General features: G+C 40.9%; 2 protein-coding genes across 2 annotated transcripts in view; both read right to left on the bottom strand.

Annotated features, from left to right (window-relative positions):
- The window catches only part of PCYT1A (phosphate cytidylyltransferase 1A, choline), a 47,708-nt gene extending 26,442 nt beyond the window's left edge, over nt 1–21,266 (bottom strand). The window contains exons 1-2 of the mRNA XM_060150382.1: nt 21,150–21,266; nt 730–856 (exon numbers count right to left, since the gene is read on the bottom strand). Of these exons, the coding sequence (XP_060006365.1) occupies nt 730–846 (117 nt within the window). The 5' untranslated portion in view covers nt 847–856; nt 21,150–21,266. The remainder of the gene's footprint in view (nt 1–729; nt 857–21,149) is intronic.
- On the bottom strand, nt 3,473–3,667 carry LOC132520560 (translation machinery-associated protein 7-like). The gene has a single exon (XM_060149293.1). It carries the CDS (start codon nt 3,665–3,667, stop codon nt 3,476–3,478), a length of 192 nt encoding a protein of 63 aa, XP_060005276.1. The 3' UTR covers nt 3,473–3,475.
- Nucleotides 21,267–22,796: the final 1,530 nt, after the last annotated feature.

Here is a 22,796-nt window from a genome sequence, read left to right as displayed (position 1 = left end):
GTAACCAGTGGGAACTGCAGTTGGATCAATGGCTAATGGTCAATATAGGTACAAAACATACAGAAACATATAATTCTGTCACTGGAATTTTAAAACATGGATTTCATAACAACACTGTATATCAATAATAACTCCAACTGTGTATGAATATTCTTTGACATATTTTTTTTAGGGGAAGCTTCAGGAAGGGTACCAACCTGAGACAGGATGAGCCATTTGGAATGGGGTCTTTCATCAAAGGCTTGGAAGTGGTTAGGAAATACAAAGATATCATCCCAGAGATAAAGGAACATAAGGTAGGCAGTAATAGAAAAAGGTTCTCATCTAAGATATAACCAGTAATAGAGTGGAGGAGTGATATGAGAGAAAAGACAGTAAGACACAGAAAACTAAACACCATGAGATGATGCTAAGATCAGATCACTGCCTGGAGCTACAATTTCTCTGTTTCATTAGTTTGAATTTGATATTTTGCCTAATATATGTACAACCTCCAAATTTTCCTAACATTCTTTTTTCAATTCCAGTGTAAAGCTCTTACAACTGAGCTGTGAATTATAATCTGCATAAGAGTTCCAACAACTGGTGGAAAGTTACTATTCACACTTACTATTCATTCTTTCCATTATTTAAGAAGACTTGTAATGTTGATATTGTCAGTGTTATATCAGTTTCTACCCTCCTCCTGCCAGGTTAAGTGTTCAACAAAGAAATCTCTTCCTTACTTACAATTGCACAGCGTGGCATTTTTGAAGGAATTCCATCATCCTCTGCTGCCCCATTGGGTCCAGGTATCTCTTTCCTCCTCTTCCTCATGTTGACTTTGGCTGAATTCTGTGCATCCATCTTCTTCTAACTGGTGATAGAAAGTGAAAAAGAATTTTTGTCTCATTGGGGTGGGAAAAGCCTGTCACCAGTATTTCAGAGATGTTAATATGGAGGCACTTAGTATCAATTCCATAGCACACATTTCACAAAGATGAACCAATTGCAACCGGCAAAAACAGCAAAGCTTCACAAAACCCAGGCTCTAGTAGAAACACTGAAATGCCTCTCTGTGGAACAATGGCACAATTAATCACCTGGACCTTGTAAATTATTTCCCAACCAATACAGCCTGTATACCAACTGCTAATTTCATATCCTGACTGCATGCAAAAACCTGGAAGAACTTGGCTGAGAAAGTTAGTTATACAGACTTTCCACTACTCTTACATCATATCTCTAGGACACCTAGAAGTATGACAGGTGCAAGGAAATGTGAAAGGTATGTCTTTGGTACAGACGGAGAAAAGAGCCTTTTTTTTTTAAAGGATGGCCACCAGCGATTCCTGGTTTAACAAAGCATGGATTTCTTAACTCTAAATGCTCTGTATATTTCAGAGACCACTCCTCCAGGATGAGAGCTATGAAAATGGTAGAGTAAGTGTACTTGTATCTTTTAAATGTCTTTCCTCTTCCTTTTTCAATTCATTTCCCCTCCCTCTTTCAGAGTCTTAGCACCTTAAGCTTGCTCAGAGTCCCCAACTACTAAAACCCCACCCAGGCTTCTCCTTCCCCCAAGGAAAAACTTATTATTGTCTCATTTAGCAGAAAGTGTCTAGCAACTATTACAGAAAAGTTCTGAATATTTGATGTTTCATGTTTAGATGTTGGCTTGTGCTAAACCTCCAATCCCCTACAAGGATATCTGCATTTTTCTTAGGTAACATAATTTGCACGAATAAATTAATTTCTTGATAATGATGAAATTTTAGATATCAGCCAGAAATTGGAGATAGAGGAACTTCAATGATCAACTGCCATCTCTGCCCAAGACGTGGTACAGTGAAAGGTGGAAAAAAGATCCTTAGAGCAGAAGCAGAAAACAAAACAAAATACTAGACAGAATGAGGACTTTCTACTCTGCCTCACTGCCTCTAATAAGCCCTCCAGAATACATGTTTATCTAAACAATCGCAATTGTGCCTTTCTTTCTTTCCTCTGGTTAAATTAAATTCCAAGTGGCAATGTGATAAGATCGACAAGAAACCTAACCTAATTCTTAGAGACTGAAAGAAACACCCCATGAGTCATGGCTAAGTATTAGGCTGGTATGAAAAAATGTCAGAATCTAAAGTGAAAGATGACCACCACCCAGAAACTTCCTTTCATCACATATTCAATTAAAATTAAAATGTCTCTTCATCACAAATTAAAATAAAATGAAAGGAGGGTACTGTATATTTAACAAGCTTTTCCAGTAATGATGATCAGAGATTTTCTTCATTATTTTTATTAATTATTCTTTTGAAATATCCAGAGGTCAGATTTACTACTCCCATCTCAATGGTCTGAGAGGCCTGCTAAGAATGCCTAATCAGTTCATACAATGTTTCTAATTTGCATACAACAGGACTTTGCTGCAAATATCTGTTAAATTCTCAGAGTAGGTAGACAAAATCCATTATGAGAAATATAATCAGCAATCTGGTGTCAGGTAGCTCAAGGTCAGGCAGTCAATAATATTGAGTATTTATTGTACACAAGGTATTATAACATAATTTTAAAAGTAAAAGTTATTTTCTCAAGAAGCCTTCAATCAAGGTGAGGAAACCACATGTTTATGATAAAAAATGCTCCTTAGGATTGCAAAACCATTGGGGGAAAGTTTGTTTAGGAACAGTTTCAAAGTAAATATCTCCCTATCAATGACTTATTAATTACAAAGTAAAAAGAGTTACCTTCAAAGTGAAAAAAATCTGAATTGGGAGATTGGGATTGACATATATACACCAATATGTATAAAATGGATAACTAATAAGAACCTGCTGTATAAAATAAATAAAAATTTTAAATGTACACTATTAATAATGTAAAAAAAAAGTGAAAAAAATCTCTCATCTAAGTCATTAAAGCTAATTAACATCACCAATAATGCCTCCTGATGTGAGGCACTGAGGATACATCATCTGCCAAAAATGCATAACCTGTATGGCTTTATGAGGAACAATCAGACAAACCTCAACTAAAGGACATTCTACAAAACAACAAGGCTGTATTCTTCAAAAAAATGTCTATCATGAAAAACAATGAAAGGCTGAGGGACTGCTCCAGGTTAAAAGAGACCAAAGAAATGACAACTAAATGTAATGCATAATTCTAGATTGGGGGAGAAACTGTTATAAAGGATAGTTATTAGGACAATCAGTAAAATTAAAATATGGATTCTGTATCAGATAATAATATATATCAATGTTAAAATAAACTTCCTTAAGTTGATCTATACTGTTATGTAAAAGACTGTCATTGTTTTTTTTTTTTGTTTTTTTGTTTTACAAAAGTTTATTCTTAAATGTACAATAGGTTCCAAGACAACACTTCATTCTAGCTATAGGTGGCAACAGATGTTATGGCAGGGAATCCAGATGTTTAATCCAGATGTTTAAACAGGAATGGAACTAAGGATCATCATTGCCTCAGGCACAGGAACAGCTTACTTTTTGCCAGATTTCTTAATTCCACCTGTGGCCAGGGGGCCTTTCCCCGAGGCCTTCGCTTTTAGCTCCTCAAATTTCTTTTGCTCCTCCTTCTGTTTCTGCTTGAATGCCTTATCTTCCTTGTCCATCTCCTTGGCTTGCTTCTTGGGCTGCTTCAGGGGCTTCTTGCCACCTTCGCAGCCCAACATGGCACCTGCCACCCCTTCCCCAGACCCTGCCACCGGATGCCTGTCATTGTTTTTTTATGCTGAAGTATCTAGGGATAAAGGGTTATGATCTCTGCAACTTAACCTCAGCAAAAAAAAAAAAAGAAAGAAAAAAGAAAAATGTGTATATTATATTACATATAAAAAGGTAAAACAATACGGCAAAATGTTATCAATGTATGAAGCTGAGTCAGGCACAAAGGAGTTCATTTTAATATTCTTGCAACTTTTCTAAAGGCTTTACTTTTTTTTTTTTAAGTAAAAAGTTTACTTTTAAAAATGTTCAAGGGCTTCCCTGGTGGCGCAGTGGTTGAGAGTATGCCTGCTGATGCAAGGGACACAGGTTCGTGCCCCGGTCCGGGAAGATCCCACATGCCGCGGAGCGGCTGGGCCCGTGAGCCATGGCCGCTGAGCCTGCGCGTCTGGAGCCTGTGCTCCGCAACGGGAGAGGCCACAACAGTGAGAGGCCCACGTATCACAAAAGAAAAAAAAATAGTTCAATAAACATTTTCTACACAGATAGGCCCTCATCTAAGGTTGTCTTTTGGGGTCTCCAGAAACAGATTTCCTCTCCTTCCTAAATCTTTGAATCAGTGTAGATGATACATATATTCCAAGAAGTATGTTTTAGGAATCTAAATGTGTTGGAAGAAAGTAAGATAATAACAGCAAATTCATAATAATGACTTTTTTTTTTCAATATTACCAGTGCCAGGCACTGTGCTAGGTACTTTATATACATTATTCTCATTTAACCCATATAACCTGAGAAGCAGGTATTTTTAGTCCCAATTTACAAGTGAGAAAACTAAGGTTCAGGGAGGTTAAGCAACCTATCCAGAGATCACACAGCTAGTAAATGAGAAAGCCAGAATACTGTCTCCCAGAAATTCACAGATTTTTTAAAGAAGCTGTCTCATCATTACTGCTGCTTCCCTCAATCAAGAACATTTTTTCCACGGCATGGGTTCCTGAAGTTTTTGTAAACTTAAGTCAGACCAGCCTACCTGAACAGTGGAATAAAAGGTCACAGTCACTTAAAGGTAAACAAGGTCCCAGCACCAATCAAATAGAACTGACATGGCTATTGGCCTGATTCCAAAGCTGCCTGATTTGTCAGCTGTACAGATCTTTCCTACTGGAAAAGTTTTGCTAGGATTTCCTGATAAGCTTTCAACGTAAGCAAAAAAGAATTAATTCTCTGCTCATCTCTCCTCTGACATTACAAATAGGTGGTGCTTAAGTCACCTGTACTTTTCATTCATGATACAAAATAGAGTTTTAAGGATGCCAAAATAAAAAGGGAAAAAATGTCATGTCATATTCTCACCAGTTACTTTCCATGACTTCAAGTTAAAATTCCTTAAAGTTTAATAGAAAAATACTTAACACATCCAAAGACATGTTTATAGGAACTTCTCAGAAGTCTTTGCTCTGTATGTGTGTCGGTGTGTGGGGGGGATTATGTGTGCTATAATATTTTTACAGCTCTACTGAATGAACTATAATTAACATATAATAAACCATATATTTAAAAGTGTAGCGGAAGAGTAAGACGCGGAGATCACCTTCCTTTCCACAGATACACCAGAAATACATCTACGCGTGGAACAACTCCTACGGAGCACCTACTGAACGCTGGCAGAAGACCTCAGACCTCCCAAAAGGCAAGGAACCCCCCACGTACCTGGTTAGGGCAAAAGAAAAAACTAAACAGAGACAAAAGGATAGGGACGGGTCCTGCACCAGCAGGAGAGAGCTGTGAAGGAGGAAAAGTGTCCACACACTAGGAAGCCCCTTCGCGGGTGGAGACTTCGGGAGGCGGAGTGGGGGAGCTTGGGAGCCGCGGAGGAGAGCACAGCAACAGGGGTGCGGAGGGCAAAGCGGACAGATTCCAGCGCAGAGGATCGGGCCGACCGGCACTCACCAGCCGGGAGGCTTGTCTGCTCGCCCGCTGGGGCGGGCGGGGCTGGGAGCTGAGGCTCCGGCTTTTGTCGGAGCGCCGGGAGGGGACTGGGGTTGGCGGCGTGGGCGCAGCCTGCAGGGCGTTGGTGCGCCGCGGCTGGCCGGGAGAGAGTCCGGGGAGGGGTCTGGACCTGCCGAAGAGGCAAGAGACTTTTACGTCCCTCTTTGTTACCTGGTGCACGAGGAGAGGGGATTAAGAACGCTGCTTGAGAGAGCTCCAGGGACGGGCGCGATCCGCGGCTAAGAGTGCGGAGCCCAGAGACGGACATGGGACGCTAAGGCCGCTGCTGCCGCCGCCAGGAGGCCTGTGTGCGAACACAGGTCACTAGCCACACGCCCTTCCGGGGAGCCTGTGCAGCCCGCCACTGCCAGGGTCCCGGGATCCGGGGACGGCTCCCCCGGGAGAACGCACGGCGCGCCTCAGGCTGCAACGTCATGCCGGCCTCTGCCGCTGCGGGCCCACCCCGCACTCCGTGGCCCTCCCTGCCCCCCGGCCTGGGTGAGCCAGAGCCTCCGAATCAGCGGCTCCTTTAACCCCGTCCTGTCTGAGCAAAGAACAGACGCCCTCCGGCGACCTACACGCACAGGCGGGGCCAAATCCAAAGCTGAGCCCCTGGGAACTGTGAGAACAAAGAAGAGAAAGGGAAATCTCTCCCAGCAGCCTCAGAAGCAGCGGATTAAAGCTCCACAATCAACTTGATATACCCTGCATCTGTGGAATACCTGAATAGACAACGAATCATCCCAAATTAAGGAGCCCTGTGGATGAAAGGCTCTTGGTGCTGCAGCCAGGAGTCAGTGCTGTGCCTCTGAGGTGGGAGAGCCAACTTCAGGACACTGGTCCACAAGAGGCCTCCCAGCTGCACATAATATCAAACAGCAAAAATCTCCGAGAGATCTCCATCTCAACGCCAGCACCCAGCTTCACTCAACGACCAGCAAGCTACAGTGCTGGACATCCTATGCCAAACAATTAGCAAGACAGGAACACAACCCCACCCATTAGCAGAGAGGCTGCCCAAAATCATAATAAGTCTACAGACACCCCAAAACACACCACCAGACGTGGACCTGCCCACCAGAAAGACAAGATCCAGCCTCATCCACCAGAACACAGGCACTAGTACCCTCCACCAGGAAGTCTACACGACCCAAAGAACCAACCTTAGCCACTGGGGACAGACACAAAAAACAACAGGAACTACGAACCTTCAGCCTGCAAAAAAGGAGACCCCAAACACAGTAAGATAAGCAAAATGAAAAGACAGAAAAACACACAGCAGATGAAGGAGCAAGATAAAAACCCACCAGACCTAACAAATGAAGAGGAAATAGGCAGTCTGCCTGAAAAAGAATTCAGAATAATGATAGTAAGGTTGATCCGAAATCTTGGAGATAGAATGGACAATAGATTGGACAAATTGCAAGAATCAGTTAACAAGGACCTAGAAGAACTAAAGATGAAACAAGCAACGATGAACAACACAATAAATGAAATTAAAAGTACTCTAGATGGGATCAATAGCAGAATAACTGAGGCAGAAGAACGGATAAGTGACCTGGAAGATAAAATAGTGGAAATAACTACTGCAGAGCAGAATAAAGAAAAAAGAATGAAAAGAACTGAGGACAGTCTCAGAGACCTCTGGGACAACATTAAACGCACCAACATTCGAATTATAGGGGTTCCAGAAGAAGAAGAGAAAAAGAAAGGGACTGAGAAAATATTTGAAGAGATTATAGTTGAAAACTTCCCTAATATGGGAAAGGAAATAATCAAGTCCAGGAAGCACAGAGAGTCCCATACAGGATAAATCCACGGAGAAATACGCCAAGGCACATATTAATCAAACTGTCAAAAATTAAATACAAAGAAAACATATTAAAAGCAGCAAGGGAAAAACAACAAATAACACACAAGGGAATCCCCATAAGGTTAACAGCTGATCTTTCAGCAGAAACTCTGCAAGCCAGAAGGGAGTGGCAGGACATATTAAAAGTGTTGAAGGAGAAAAACCTGCAACCAAGATTACTCTACCCAGCAAGGATCTCATTCAGATTTGATGGAGAAATTAAAACCTTTACAGACAAGCAAAAGCTGAGAGAGTTCAGCACCACCAAACCAGCTCTACAACAACTGCTAAAGGAACTTCTCTAGGCAAGAAACACAAAAGAAGGAAAGGACCTACAATAACGAACCCAAAACAATTAAGAAAATGGGAATAGGAACACACATATCGATAATTACCTTAAATGTAAATGGACTAAATGCTCCCACCAAAAGACACAGATTGGCTGAATGGATACAAATCCTTACATCCAAAATTCCAAAGGAGAATTCTTAAATTTCTTCTTGGCTATTTAGTATAGAATAAACTTAAAATGTCATTTCTTCTTAAGAGTAGAAAAATTCTGGAATGTATGAGAGAGTGAGTCTGCTGGACCATCCTGTCTGTATACACATGGTTCAGAGCCAAGGCAGGAAGCACCCTTCCACTCTCACTACCTCTGTTCCAGCCTGTCTACCTCATAGATGCAAGGGACCACACGCCCATGTGAACTGGACTTAGAGAAGGGCCTCAAATCAGGCCTAATGAATTGAGAAGCATGAAATATTTCTGTGCTCTAACTCTATATTCAGCCCATCTTTATACCATCCCTCAAATGAAGTGGCAACTTTAGAAAAGTATTGTTTTTAAAACTAGCAAATTCCAACAAAAGTTACACTGTATGTTTTTGTCAATTTAAAAATCTTTTGCTTTAGTTTTTTGTTGGACATGTAAGGCTATTAACACAGATGTTCTTTATTAGTTCTGTAATTTCAAAATAATCTGCAATATGAAATCAGGACTTCAAATGGTACACCAGAGTCAGAAACCACAAATTAAAGACATTTTGAAAGTAAAAAAAAAAAAAAAAAAAAGTGTATAATTTAATGAGTGTTAACATTATATACCTGTGAAATCATCAAAATTAAAAAACATATCCCTCGCTCTCAAGTTTCCTCATACCACTTTATAATCCATCTCTCCCTCCCTACTCTGACTTTGCTTTGCTTTTTTGTTTTGTTTACATTGTGGTAAAATATACATAACATAAATTCTACTTTGCTTTTTAACTGTTTAATTCTTGAAGTACTGAACCATCTTGCATAATTCAACTTAACCAGCCAAATACATGGTAGATATCATCATACTAGAAAGAAGCAAAGGTGCTAAATACTGCCCTTGTGGTTTTAAAGATATTTTAAAGTCAAATTGATATCTGGAGTCACTAGATATTGTGACACTGGATCTATTCCACTAGATTAAAAAAATCATACAAAAAATATAAAATATCACAATGAGAACTCAAGGGAGGAGAAAGGAGGTATCTGACTACCTATTTAAAGCTAATGTAAAATTCATGAACAAAGAATCAAGTCAACCATTAGTATTAGTACTGACACATTGCAAAGCCCATTGGTAAATAATAGTAATACTAACATATTTTACCTGAATTTCAGTTGAGTACATACATTCTTCAACAAAATCTCTCCTTCTGTCTTATATAAATACCTCTAACCAAATGTCTAAGGCAGTGTTTCTCAATATTTTTTATCCATGCTCCATTTTGAGAAAAGTAAAAATCTTTAACCTCACTCCGTTAGTATACTGTAGTGATTAAATAGAGGTCAGCCCCTAAATCATATTACCTAAATATGAATCCCATTTCTACCACTAGCTAGCCATGAAAATTTGGACAAATTCCTTTATCTCTCCAAGTCTTAGTTTCATCATCTAACAAATGTGGTTTAAATGGAATAATCCATGTAAAGCCTTACTTAGCTCAGAGTCTGGCACACAGTATGTGCTTGTAAACATTAGCTACTATTATTATTTCATAGTAGTAGTAGTTGCCATCATCTGCCTTAAAGTCTATCTTCCGTGTATCCCCTATAGCCAAGAAGATTTTGTCAAGTTTTCACCCATGATTACTACTATAAAAAATGTACTTTTAATGTAAAAGTATGATAAAACATGAAGTATGCTCCATCTCCCCATCTTATCCTTACCCCATTTAAGAATCACTGCTGTGGAACTTCCCTGCTGGTCCAGTGGTGAAGAATCCGCCTTCCAATACAGCGCGTCACAACGAGCTCCCGTGCCTCAACTAGAGAGCCTGTGTGCTGCAAAGTACAGAGCCCACTCGCTCTGGAGCCTGCGCGCCACAACCAGAGAAGAGAAAACCCGCACGCCACAACTAGAGTGAAGCCGGCGCACCGCAGCAAAAGATCCCGCCTGCCTCAATGAAGATCCCGCAAGCCGCAACTAAGACCCGACGCAGCCAAAAGTAAAATAAATAAATAATAAACAAATCTTTTTAAAAAATAAAGTAATTTAACAATTGAACATCCTTGCCCAACAGACACTAATTCAAAAAAAAATTACGATTGTAGCAAGAACTCTTCTAGAGTCTGATGTTAAGCTATGATGAAGAAACACCACTATTACTACTACTACTACTACTACTACTACTACTACTACTACTACTACTGTCAGCATTTATATAACACCTGTATGTCTAAAAACTTTAAAAATATTAAAACTCTTGGGGCTTCCCTGGTGGTGCAGTGGTTAAGAATCTGCCTGCCAATGCAGGGGACACGGGTTCGAGCCCTGGTCCGGCAAGATCCCACATGCCACGGAGCAACTAAGCCCGTGCGCCACAACTACTGAGCCTGCGCTCTAAAGCCCAGAAGCCACAACTACTGAGCCCGCATGCCACAACTACTGAAGCCCGTGCACCTAGAGCCTGTGCTCCGCAACAAGAGAAGCCGCTGCAATGAGAAGCCCGTGCACCGCAACGAAGAGTAGCCCCTGCTCACCGTAACTAGAGAAAGCCCGCACATGGCAATGAAGACCCAATGAAGCCAAAAATAAATAAATTAAATAAATTAAAAAAACACAAAAAACTCTCTTAACATTCACAACCCTTTGACATAGACGTATTATTTTTATCACTATTGAAACTGAGGCACAGAAAATAAGATCACACAGCTAGTAAGTGGCGAAGCTAGGAATCAAATTCAGTCAGCCTGGCTGCAGACTACACACCCTTAACTACTGTGGTATACAACAAAATGCGACACTGTACTATACAAGAAGGTACCTAATAACTATCTCTAAATATCTGAATGCCTGTTATGTTGGATGGGGCAGACACTTATTCTGTGAAAGTCCAGATAATAGAAAATGAATCATTAGTTGGAAGATGCAAAGACACAAACTTTAACATAATAAAAACCTTTTTAGGAACGAAGAGTTATCTGAAAAGGGGCTGAGTTACCTCGGGGGCATTTCATTTTGGCATACCAGGACATTCAAGGAGAGGTTGTGTAGAAATACCTTCATTAATTTTATTAGTCATAATCCTGTAAAGTCCATCATGGTTGATCTTTTTGTTTGTTCTCATCTTAAAATAATTTCAAATCATGACTGCCATCTATCACACTAGCATTCACAATGTTATGTAACCTATAAACTTGAAAAGCATGTTTTTTATGTTTCCATCCATGTTAGTGCTGAAAGTATTGATCAGGATAGATATATGTCACCATACACCAATGTGACATACCACTGGACCCCTCTCTCCTCATTGAGATCCACTCTTAATACTCTAGGTTAGTACAATATAAAACACAGGAGAGTTTATCTTTAGAAAACAGGATAGAAAAATATATTTAGAATTCTTAATGATTAAGGTATTCAATCAGATGTAAACCCATTTCATTGTACTATCACATAATCCACATTTCTCTATCACAGTCCCAAAGATAATGATAATAGTGATGATAAAAATTATAGCTAACACTTACAGAGTACTTCCTTTGTGCCAGAAAGTTATAAACCTTTTGCATATATTAAATAACTTAATTCTCACAACAGTCTTATGCGATAGATAATATTATTTGCTCTATTTTGCAGATGAGGAAACTGAGGCACAGCTGGGTTAAATGACTTGACTGAGGTCACACACGTAGGACAGGGCAAAACCAGGATTTGAACCAAGGCATTCTGGCTCTAGGATCTGTGTACTTAACAACAACACTGCCTAGTATTTATTTACTTATTATGTGCTGCCTAGTATATAAAATGGTCATACATGAATTTAAACAAAACCACTTACTGCTCTCTGGTCATGCACTACACTGTGCCAAACAGGATTTTAATTTCATCTTTCACAAAGACTGGGCTCCTTCTCACTGGGCATATCGCTGACAGACCACTTAGGAATTCCAAGGGGCTTATTTTGGTTTGGGCCAGAGTAGAAGAGTAGAGGGTGCAATAGACCAGGAATCATATCATATAAACGGGGACTTCATTCTAGCTCCTCCCAGGGAATTCCCTGGCAGTCCAGTGGTTAGGACTCGCGCTTCCACTGCAGGGGGCATGGGTTCAATCCCTGGTCGGGGAACTAAGATCCCACAAGCCTCTCAGCCTGGACCAAAAAAAAAAAAAAAAAAAAAAAAAATCTAGCTCCACCTAGTACCTTAACTCTAAGTTATAGTGAGTGCAAATGAGAGATTAGAAAACAAACTCCCTGATGTTGCTTCTTTCCACCGTTCAATTCTCCTGCTCTGAGTAGAGCCCATTTTCATTCGGAGACTCAGTATCATTCGGTCTGTGTGATCTTCACCCTTAGCCATACCGTCAGATGCCACGTGCCTAACCTGAACCAATCAGCACATCACTCTCTCAGGCCACAGACTGGGGGAGGAGGGAGGTGGGAATGGCAGTGATTGGTGACCTAAGATAGTCCAATCAGAGTGAATCTCAGGACTCACCAGATAGGAATTCTTGGACAAAGATTATCACTTCTTTCTTTGTGAGTTCAAGCCTGGAGACCTGACTCTAGGAACCATCCTGTAACAATCTAGTGGTCATCCTATAACCAGGAAGAGAGTCTTTCTCAAAATAGTCACACAGAGAAAGCAATGCTGATGATGGAGAGAAGCCAGATCCTGAACTGCCTAATTGTGTCAACCAATACATCCCCCTTTTTGCTTAAGCTCAGTTAAGCTTGGTTTTTTATCACTTAGAACCACAAAATCATAATTAATGCATTCAATACTTGGCAATGAGCCCTAGCACAAAGTAGGTGCTCAATAACTATTTGAATAAATGTAATAAGTGGAAAAACTCCTTTGAAATTTTGAAAAGCACTACTTACGTTAGTATTTTGTTTTGATGGAAAGAGGTCAAGTACTTGTCAATTTATAATGTATCAAAGATGGCAAAACAAAGCTCTCATCCTGTCAAAAGTATTTTTTCTTATCTGCTTACAGTTCTTCTATTTTCCAAAGATGACTTTTGTGTCATATATTGTATTTTATACTATACTCTTTTTTAAATTTTATTTATTTATTTATTGGCTGTGTTGGGTCTTCGTTGCTGTGCGTGGGCTTTCTCTTTGACGCGGTGCACGGGCTTCTCTTTGCGGTGGCTTCTCTTTGTTGCGGAGCACAGGCTCTAGGCGTGTGGGCTTCAGTAGCTGTGGCATGCAGGCTCAGTAGTTGTGGTGCTCGGGCTTAGCTGCTCCATGACATGTTGGGTCTTCCCGGACCAGGGCTCGAACCCGTATCCCCTGCATCGGCAGGCGGATTCTTAACCACTGTGCCACCAGGGAAGCCCCTTATACTATATTTTAAACTGAACATTACACATCAGACTTAAACTGAAGTTTTAAGATCCTCTGGATTTAGAACAAACACATCTAATACTTTTTGTTTTATAATGCAAAACACTTCTATATCTTCTCCACTTTCTTAGGAGATGGAAAACACCAAGATCACAGTCATTCCATAATAGTGACCCTAAAAGAATTCAGAAATTATAAAGAGATTAACCCTCACACCTTTCCTCTAGAACTATTACTAATTTTTAAACTTTGACTTTATAGGTCTCTCAAGTTTTTCATTTTTCACTGGCTCTCTTAGACCACCCCCATGTTCCTCACATCTACTACCTTATACACTATGAAAGTATATATAAAAATTTAATAATTAGTGCCTAAACTGATGAAAAAAATTACCCCCAGCTTCCCTAAAGTTCCAATAGATGTCTGCTAGGACACATCAAATTTGCTACTGAGAAAAGGTATGTGGGAGGATGAGGGCATACTGAGGGTTGCAAATATATGTTGGCTTTTTAGTTCATTACACTGAGACTTAGCTTGATCTAAAATCACACCACCTTTACAATACTCACAATTGCCCAGTAACCACTGAATACCTCCAACAATGAGGAATAATACTTCGCAACTCTCCATTTATGATAACTGCCCATTTGCAACCAACCAATACTAGTCAAGTAAAAGTGAGTGATGACGCTGGAAAAGGAGACTTTAAATATCTACATTCCAGAGGGAACACACACACACACACACACACCAACACAGGCTGCCTTAATATCTGTTTGTCCAGTGGGTAATACGGTTGGGAAAAGATGACACCTCCTCAGAGCCAATACAGTACAAGATCAAAATGGGGCTGGGGAGCAGGAAATTGCCCAATGATTTGCAGGTGGAGCCTGGCTTCCAGCCACAGCACCCACATTAATTAAGCTGGGATGAGTCAAAATGAAAGCAGTTGGAGATAGAATACACAGCCTCACTTATGAGCCCATTAGGGTGGGCCAAAACTTCCTATTTCCTTAGCAGTTTATCCTCCCCAAAAGTTTCTGTCAAAAGAAGCTATAACAAAAGAGAAAAAGGGAGCTGGCAGCCAGAATGCAGCACTTGTAAGGCCTGATCTTTCCAACACTGCTACATATTCAGTCCCGAGATAAGTCACCTTATCTTAGTCAAATTCTCCATTCAAGCACAGATTCTAACTATGGACATAAATACCCACACCACCACCATCACTACCATAACCCAACCCTGCCTATTAAGTGCCTTAATGTCTCCAAATTGCTTTCAAGATACAGAATGTGGTATCTGTTCCTGTGATTTTTACCCAGATTCACAAAATCTGGCTCCATTTCTGCTGACTAACCTCCCAGCATACACTGCTTGCCTTGTTCTTTAATGTTCCAATAGATGCCTGCTTGGATGGATTAACTTTGCTATTAAGGAAGTACACAGAAGTAGAAATGTGTGTCAGCAGGGAGGGGTGGCAGGGAGGAGATACTGAGGATAAATCTAATCAAGTGTCTTTCCAACGTGAATATCTTGAAGGAGACAAAATCTGGGCGCTGGTATGCATATGCTTCTGTTTTAAAGATGAAGGTCTCCAACAAGTGCAGTTTTAGAAACTCCCACCCAATCCTCTCTATTCTACTTCCTTATTGTCAGTAGATTTAGTAAGCACCCCAGGGTGAAAGAGGAGGTGGACTCTGCTTCCTAAGCTATGCAACAACCTAAATAGTAGAAGTTGCAATAATGTATACTCTTAAAACTAATTCAAATTTGACTGATTACTACAGGGAACTATCTGTGAAAAGAGGAAACATGAATTTTTCCTTTGCATTCTATTCCTGCTTCCCCTGTCTCTGGGCCTACAATTATCTTCCTCAGTAAAACCCTACGCTCAGTAATTTTCTACTGGCATACCAATGTCCAGTTCCAAAGCTGAGTAAGCAAGCATACTTTGTACTTGGGATCTTTATCGGCTTCTACCTTTGTGGAGCTTAATAAAGTAGTGCTCTAAGAGGCAAGCTCTGTGAACTCCTAGGTTAAAGTGAATCAAATACTGTTGGCATTAATCATGTCATCTGCTGTACAATCAGGCCTTCCCACAGATAACAGTGCAGTCACATCACCCCTTGTGTAAAGACCTTTGAAGCTTGAGGGAGGATATGTCTAACCCATAGTGGGGAGGAGGGACTGGATTCAAGAACCAGCAGAACTCCTAGAGCAGCTCACAAGCCAAATATGGCCCACTGCCTGTTTTTGTAATTAAGGTTTTACTGGAACACAGCCACGCTCATTCACTGATGAATGAATGAAAAGTGGTCTATGGACACTTTTGTGCTACAACTGCAGAGTTGAGTAGTTGCAACAGAGACTGTATGACCTGCAAAGCTGAATATTTACTATCTGGCCCTTTACCTAAAAAGTTTGCCAACTCTATTCTAGATGAAAACAGGATCAGTTTTATCAATAATTTGGTAGTGAATTCTGCCTAGATTATGCAAACAGTTCTAAAGTGGAGGACAGCGCTAGGAATAGAATTATTTCAAGAAACTGTACCATAACTTTCTGATACAGGATTTCTACAGTTTATGTCACTAACCTGTATATATCACCACACTGTATAGAATAAGTCAAAAGAATGCCTGATTTGGGAAGTTCTAAATGTAAAAGTGTTTTCACAACATGATCTGCACAGATGATTAGTTTTAAATCAGAGCTCAATGTTATTCCTCAATATTTGGGACCTGTAAATTGCCACATCTAAGATCTTAGCTCTGAACTTGATCTCTTCCCTCTAATTTCTCCAGAGAAACCCTTATTCAACAAACACTGAGTGGGCACCTACTCTGTGCCAGACCCTGGGTTAGTCCTGGACCAAAATAAAGTTTCTTCTTGGGCCTGACCACACAGTAGGATATTTCAGGAAAGAGATTATCCTAAAAACCACAAGGGACACTTGTAATATCTCTTACAGTTGAATGATTTTGCTCTGCCACTATTCTACTAGAAGAATCAGTGAGTAAACCCTGTGTTTAGATTTTGCTCTTCCTAGAGTGGGTTATGGAACTTATATCTCTAAGGCAGGGTCTACGACAGATTCAGGGAGTCTTGGATTTGGACCAAAAAAATTATATCTTTATTTTCACTAGCCTCTGGCAAATTCAGCATTCCTTCAATTATGAACATAAGCCACAATAGTAATAGTACACTTAGTAGAACAGACTTTGTCACCAATAGAAATCATAGATATTTTCATATAATATCACACTCATTACAAATATCTTGAAATACTGTTTAAACACACGATCATTTAAAAATTATCATAGCTATTAGACCCACTGATAGACAGTAAACTTTATTTACTATGTTAATAAAAACTACATGTGCTATATCACACATTTTAAAAATATTTTTATAACTATATTTCAACACAATTTGTTTCCTTTATAATTCTATGTATTTTTTTGCAATAAAAACATTATCCCAAAAAAGGAGTCAACAAGGTTTCACCATACTGACAAAGAGGTCCACGGCACAAAAAAGATTAAGACCTAGGGGCCAAAAAATAAACAAATAAACGTAAATCACATCTGAGGTAATTCTACGTAGATAAAAAAACTACCGTTTTCTGTTAAGTGCCATACACTCATTTTGTTCTCTAATATAAAGCAAAGACTATAAGTCTTTTTTTTTTTTTTTTTTTTTTTTTTTTTAGCGGTACGCAGGCCTCTCACTGTTGTGGCCTCTCCTGCTGCGGAGCACAGGCTCCGGACGCGCAGGCTCATGGGCCCAGCTGCTCTGCGGCATGTGGGATCTTCCCGGAACGGGGCACAAACCCGTGTCCCCTGCATCGGCAGGCGGACTCCCAACCACTGTGCCACCAAGGAAGCCCTATAAGTCATTATTTTTAGCAGCCCTCACTTCAAACTGGTTTGCAAATAGTTGTGAATGTGATATATAACAGCCTAGCAGATCCATGGGTTCCGCTGCCAATCATTCTAGTCCAAACATAGAAAACTTCAAACTAACGTAACTTTCAACAAGAGAGTTACCAAAACAAAGGGAGAAAAAAGACAACAAACAAACAAAAAACCAAAACACAACCCTGCTATATATCTATCTACTAATCTGGTTTGCAAACAGTAAAACACAGTCAATACAATTATTTATATTAATGAGATAATGTATGTAAACGAACCAAACACAGTGCCAAATATATACTAGAGACTCACTCTTTTTTTTTCTTCTGGAATGGTGCCCTGGCATATACTGCAAAATAACGTATGTAAAAATGTATATTCCCTAAATTTACTGACTGAATTATAGAGGAAGGGGGTTAGAATTTAAATTTTGCCACAAATCATTCATAAACAATTGACAAAACAAATCATACTTCATACACGTGTCCAGGTACCCATTTGACAGGAATATTGTGAAAAGGGAACTTCAGGACTAGAAACAGAAAGGTTTATGCTTAGGAAAGAGAAAGTGCTAGAAGTTACCCTCTGGGTATATAAGCAGGAGGGCTGAGCCCTGCTCTTACACTCTCCTTCCTATTGTTTTCTTTTTTCTTTCTTTTTTTGTCTTTTAATTGGGGTATAGCTGTTTTACAATGCTGTGTTAGTTTCTACTGTACAGAGAAGTGAAGTAGAGCTCCCTGTGCTATACAGCAGGTTCTCATTAGTTACCTATTTTATACATATTAGTGTATATATATGTCAATCCCAATCTCCCAATTCATCCCAGCCCCCCCTTTACCCCCCTTGGTGGAAGTCCATACGTTTGTTCTCTACATCTGTGTCTCTATTTCTGCCTATTGTTTTCTAATGTGACTTATGTACTGATAACATAGGTAAAAGATGTAGAAGCAGCCACAATGTTGAGTAAAAAGGAACTCTCACAGTTCAGTGATGATTGGGAAGTACTCTGATTTCAGGGTTTCTCTAACAGAAAAAATTCCCCCCAAATCATGACTTTTAGAAAAATTTATTCTTTCCAATCTATTTTAGGGTAACACAAACGTTAGTGTAAGACAGACCTATTTCTGTTTGATTCAGTAGGAGGAATTACCTCTATTAGTAGAAAAGCCAGAAGATCTGGTTTCAGATGAGAGTTACACAAATACTTGGAAAGAAAAGCATAAGAAAATTACAATTATAACTAGATATTCTGTCCTTAACCATCATTAAAAATAATAGCAAATTATTATGCTTGCTTTTTCTATGAATATTTCATAAATTAATCCTCATGAGAGTTTATAACATGAAGAGGTTATTCAGCTCCCACAGGAAAGTCATGAATGAGGTCAGGTGGTTTACAAACTCCATGAGATTGTACACTAAATTTGGTGAGTATGCATATATTTCAGATTCTTAAAGGGCCATTTAACCAGAAGAACAGTTATCTCTGCCATAGAAAATCTAAAGCAAGAGAAAGCAATAATTCTTCCCAGAGACACAGAGTAAGTCAGTGTTAACATCAGATAAAGTAACCAGGGACTTCTGAATCCAAGGCTCTATCTGACTAGATCATTCTCCTTAAGGGATCACATATCCAAAGAGGAGATTCCCCAAGAAAAATAAAACCTCACCTGTTTATGGGAGAAGAAATCATAGGCTGAGGAAGGAATAAAAGTTCATTCTTTATCAATCAGGCCATTATACTGGTTTTCAAAGGAAGTTTGCAAAGCAGGGTAAGTCAGAAAGAATCATCTCATTCAGCAGACACAAATGACCCCGGAGGCAGTGCTGCAGTCCCCAAGTCTAAATGTCTTCCCTTCTGTGGTGAGTTACCTTTAAGCATTATATTCTGTTCTAGGAACAAATTCTTGAGTAGTTCCTTTTAGTTATGTTGAATGTAAGCCATGTAAACATCTAATGTTCTAGAAAAAGCAATTTTTTAGCTAAACAAAGGCTATCCCTCACTATTCCCAACTCATTCCCATTCAAGAATCTTTCTGAACTCTCTTCCCCTAACACAAAATGTATGTGTGTGTAGAGGGTGGGGTGACTATTAGGTTATCAGATAAATACAGTGTCTGGTAAGTTGAAATTGCCTCAAGCTTCTTCTATTAGATATATTTTTTAAAACACTGGGTGACACAGTAAGTAGCACCTTCTACAAAGGGCTATAAAAGAGGAGGAAGTAGTGAAACTCACTTTAGTTCATTTCATCTGCATCACTAACAGCCCTCATGAAAGGGAATCGGTAGGAAATAAAACCAGAGCTAAAACATCATTTGAATTATCCACAGCATGGTAACATTCCCAGTATGCCAACCTTGGCCTCCAGTGCACAAATCATTGAACTGGATAGCTAAAAACAGTAAAGCTTCTCCGCTGTGGCATTCTAGTCACAATTGTTGACCTTCCCAGATCATCCTGTCTTCTCCAAGATAATCATCTGTTCACCACTGATTCCTGCACCAAATTCCATTCTCAACTAGTTTCTTTTTACTAGCAATTCTCTGTACTTGCAGAATCACTAAATATCAGGATTGAAAAGGACCCTGAAGGTTGTATCTCCCTACTCCCACTTTATTTCTTGGCAGAATCTTTTCTGTCTCTATCTTCAGTTCCCTTTCTAAGCTTTGTTCCTACCCTCCTCAAAGCTTCCACGCTTCCTCAATGTCTATTCCTAGCAGTTTTTCCTATCACAAACCCCTATATCCTCACTGCCTTTATAAATACCACTGTCCCTATTTCAATATATACCTGTTGGTTCTCCCAACTGAGAACCTGAGTTTCAGTCCCCAGTCACAACTGGTCACTTCGATGGAAGGCTTCTCCAGTTAAGTCAATCTGATAAAGCCTGTGCCCCAGCCCCGGATTCAGTCTTCCTAATTGCATCTTTGTACTTCCAAACAGTCCCCTAATCGTAGAATCGTTGCATTTTAGACCAGAAAGAAAACTCAGAAATAATCTGGTCGAATGTTTTTCCAACTTTTTTTTACTACATTTTAAGACACATGAAATCCATTTTACATCATAATCTCACACACACATAACTGAAACACGTTTCATGAAATAATATTCTTACTCTGCGAACACACTGAAAATTTCTAGTCTATTTTTTTTTTAAAATTTCAGGTTCCATCCACTAAATAGACTTCACAACCCAATCATAGGATGGAAGCCACAGTTTAGGAAACATTAATCTAGCCCAAACTTCCCATTCACGGAGGAAGAAACTGTAGCTCAGTGGTGAGGTGAGCCTCCCAGCCACAAGAAGGTTGTCCATAAAATTAAACTCGGGTCTGTCTGATAAGTCCCAAACCAGTGTTTCCCACTAAGACCCTCTCCACCCAGTCACCACACCCCGTACCCAAACACCATGCTACAGTACCCTGTCCAGTCACTGATCACACACTCTTCTCCAACTCAGCCCCTCAAAGTTACTGCTCGTTGGTAGGAATCCCCCTGCAGCCGCCGCTTCATGTTCCCTTACGTCAGAGTCCCCTCACAGTTACTATCCATCGATCGGTCTCCTCCGATTCGTTGGTCCTTGGTCACAGTTCCCTGCTGTCACTGCTTCATACTTCCTCGGTCATAGTCCCCTCGCAGCCTCTGCCTCGTGTTCTCCGAGGTCAGAGTCCCTCAGCATTCACCGCTGCGGGTCGCAGACCCCTCGCGAGCAGCTGCGTCTCAGTCACAGTCCCCTCGTTGTCAGTGCCCCTGGGTCACAGTAGCCTTGCAGCCCCAGCCTCACACTCCCTTCGCTGTCACTGACCCACTCTTCTTTCAGTCAGTCTCCCCGCGGTCCCAGCGCCACAGTTTCTCCTCTCAAATAGAGCCGCAAGGATAGGCACACACCGAGTCCTCACCTGCAGCTCACGCTCCCCCGGTCCCTGTCCCGTCGAATTTTTCCTGGGCGCCGCGTCACGGACAAGGGAAGTTGAGGGGGTTGCGGGGAGACGCCCGGGAAAGGCAGCTGACGGAACCGTGGGCCGGAAGTCCCGCCTACTGCCCGCCCTCTTGTCACTCCGACCACGACTTCTCCCTGAAAACCACGACCTCTGACACAGTAGTTCCGCCTCCATAGAGGCCCCGGGGACGGAGTGACTGAACCGAAATCCCCAGAGACAGAAGACAACATGGCAAAGGGTCAGTCTCCATGCGGAAGTAGAGTATGCGGTGGAGATACAGATGTATCTTGTAATGAGACACGCTGTGACTTGTCACTCGTGCTCACTGTCAGTCCTTCAAGAAGCGTTAACGCGATGGCTCCCCTTTTGCCCAGCTCCGGGCTCGGTCCCTTCCAGGAGGACCTGTCAGTCTTGGTCCTTCCTACTCTACCCCAGCGCCTGGCGTGGTGCCAGGCACTCGTACCAGCACAGTCACAATGCAGACGGCCGCGACGCCTTCCACCCTTGACATCCCCTACCTCCACCCCATGGTCTGCGGCTGCTTCACACAGAGCCACCTTTTCCCTACTTGGTGATGTAAAGAGAATTCCAACCAAGTCCTGTGAAAAGCCCTCTTCCTGTTATTTCTAACCCAGGTTGGCTCAACAAAAGGTGATCCCTAGGCATAAACTGGGGGCTAGCTGAACAGGAACGGATTCAAGGGAGGCCACTGGTAGGAAATCACATGGCAGGGTGTCTGGTGAAGAGAAACTTTTTCCTTTGCTAGAATGAAACTTTGGAGGGGTCCCTTTTGATTCTATAGATGTAAGGCAAGTAAATACCCAATGTTATGGAAGAAGTATGTAAAAGAACTTTTTACATGCTTGACTTGAAAGTGGCTGAGAAGAAATAGGGTGGGTAAAGTTAAGCATCTGCTAAGGAGCCTCCAGGCGAAAAAAAGGATTGTAACCATTCCCTTTCCGGTTTCAAACAGTTATTTGAATAGGGCAGATAGATTAAGCTGCTGCAGATAAGGACAGCTAGCTGGAGAAGACACCAGGGACTCTAAGGGGAAAATTACTACAAAGATAGTGGGAATTGGGATAGTAACCAACATAATCTCCGAGAGTCTTAAGGGAGAGCTAATTTCATATACAGGCTGGAAACTCTCAGACCCTGACACTGGGCAAACCCTGGGGAAAAAAAATACATGTTTAAACTAACAAGCTGTGGAAAGTGTAGAGTGGCAAGAGCTGAGCAAAAACACTGGGTGAAAGATAAAAGCAGTAATTCAAAATGTAGGAAAAGCAGTGGGGCTAATGGCAGACTCCGGGAGGGTTCACGCCAACGAGTACTTCCCAGAACTTCTGCTCCCAGTGTCCTTGTCCCCACGGTGAGCCACAGCCACCTCCTGCCTCTGCAGGAGACCCTCCAGCACTAGCAGGTTTCCAAAACTTGACTCCGTGGCTTAGAAAGATCAGTTCCTCTGCGTGGTCAGTGAACGGATGGATGCCAGTTTGCATTTCCAGGAATGATATTCACGTTCAGAGCAAAAAAAAGGAGACTGTTTGGAACTTTGCATGTCAGCACTAAATGGAGTGTAAGTGGTGAGAGAGGACATCCTTC

The sequence above is a fragment of the Lagenorhynchus albirostris genome, chromosome 5 (genome assembly GCF_949774975.1).
Source record: "Lagenorhynchus albirostris chromosome 5, mLagAlb1.1, whole genome shotgun sequence".
In the NCBI taxonomy this organism is placed as follows: domain Eukaryota; kingdom Metazoa; phylum Chordata; class Mammalia; order Artiodactyla; family Delphinidae; genus Lagenorhynchus; species Lagenorhynchus albirostris.
The sequence above is the reverse complement of the archived record's forward strand: the minus strand, read 5'-3'. Positions and strand labels throughout refer to the sequence as shown.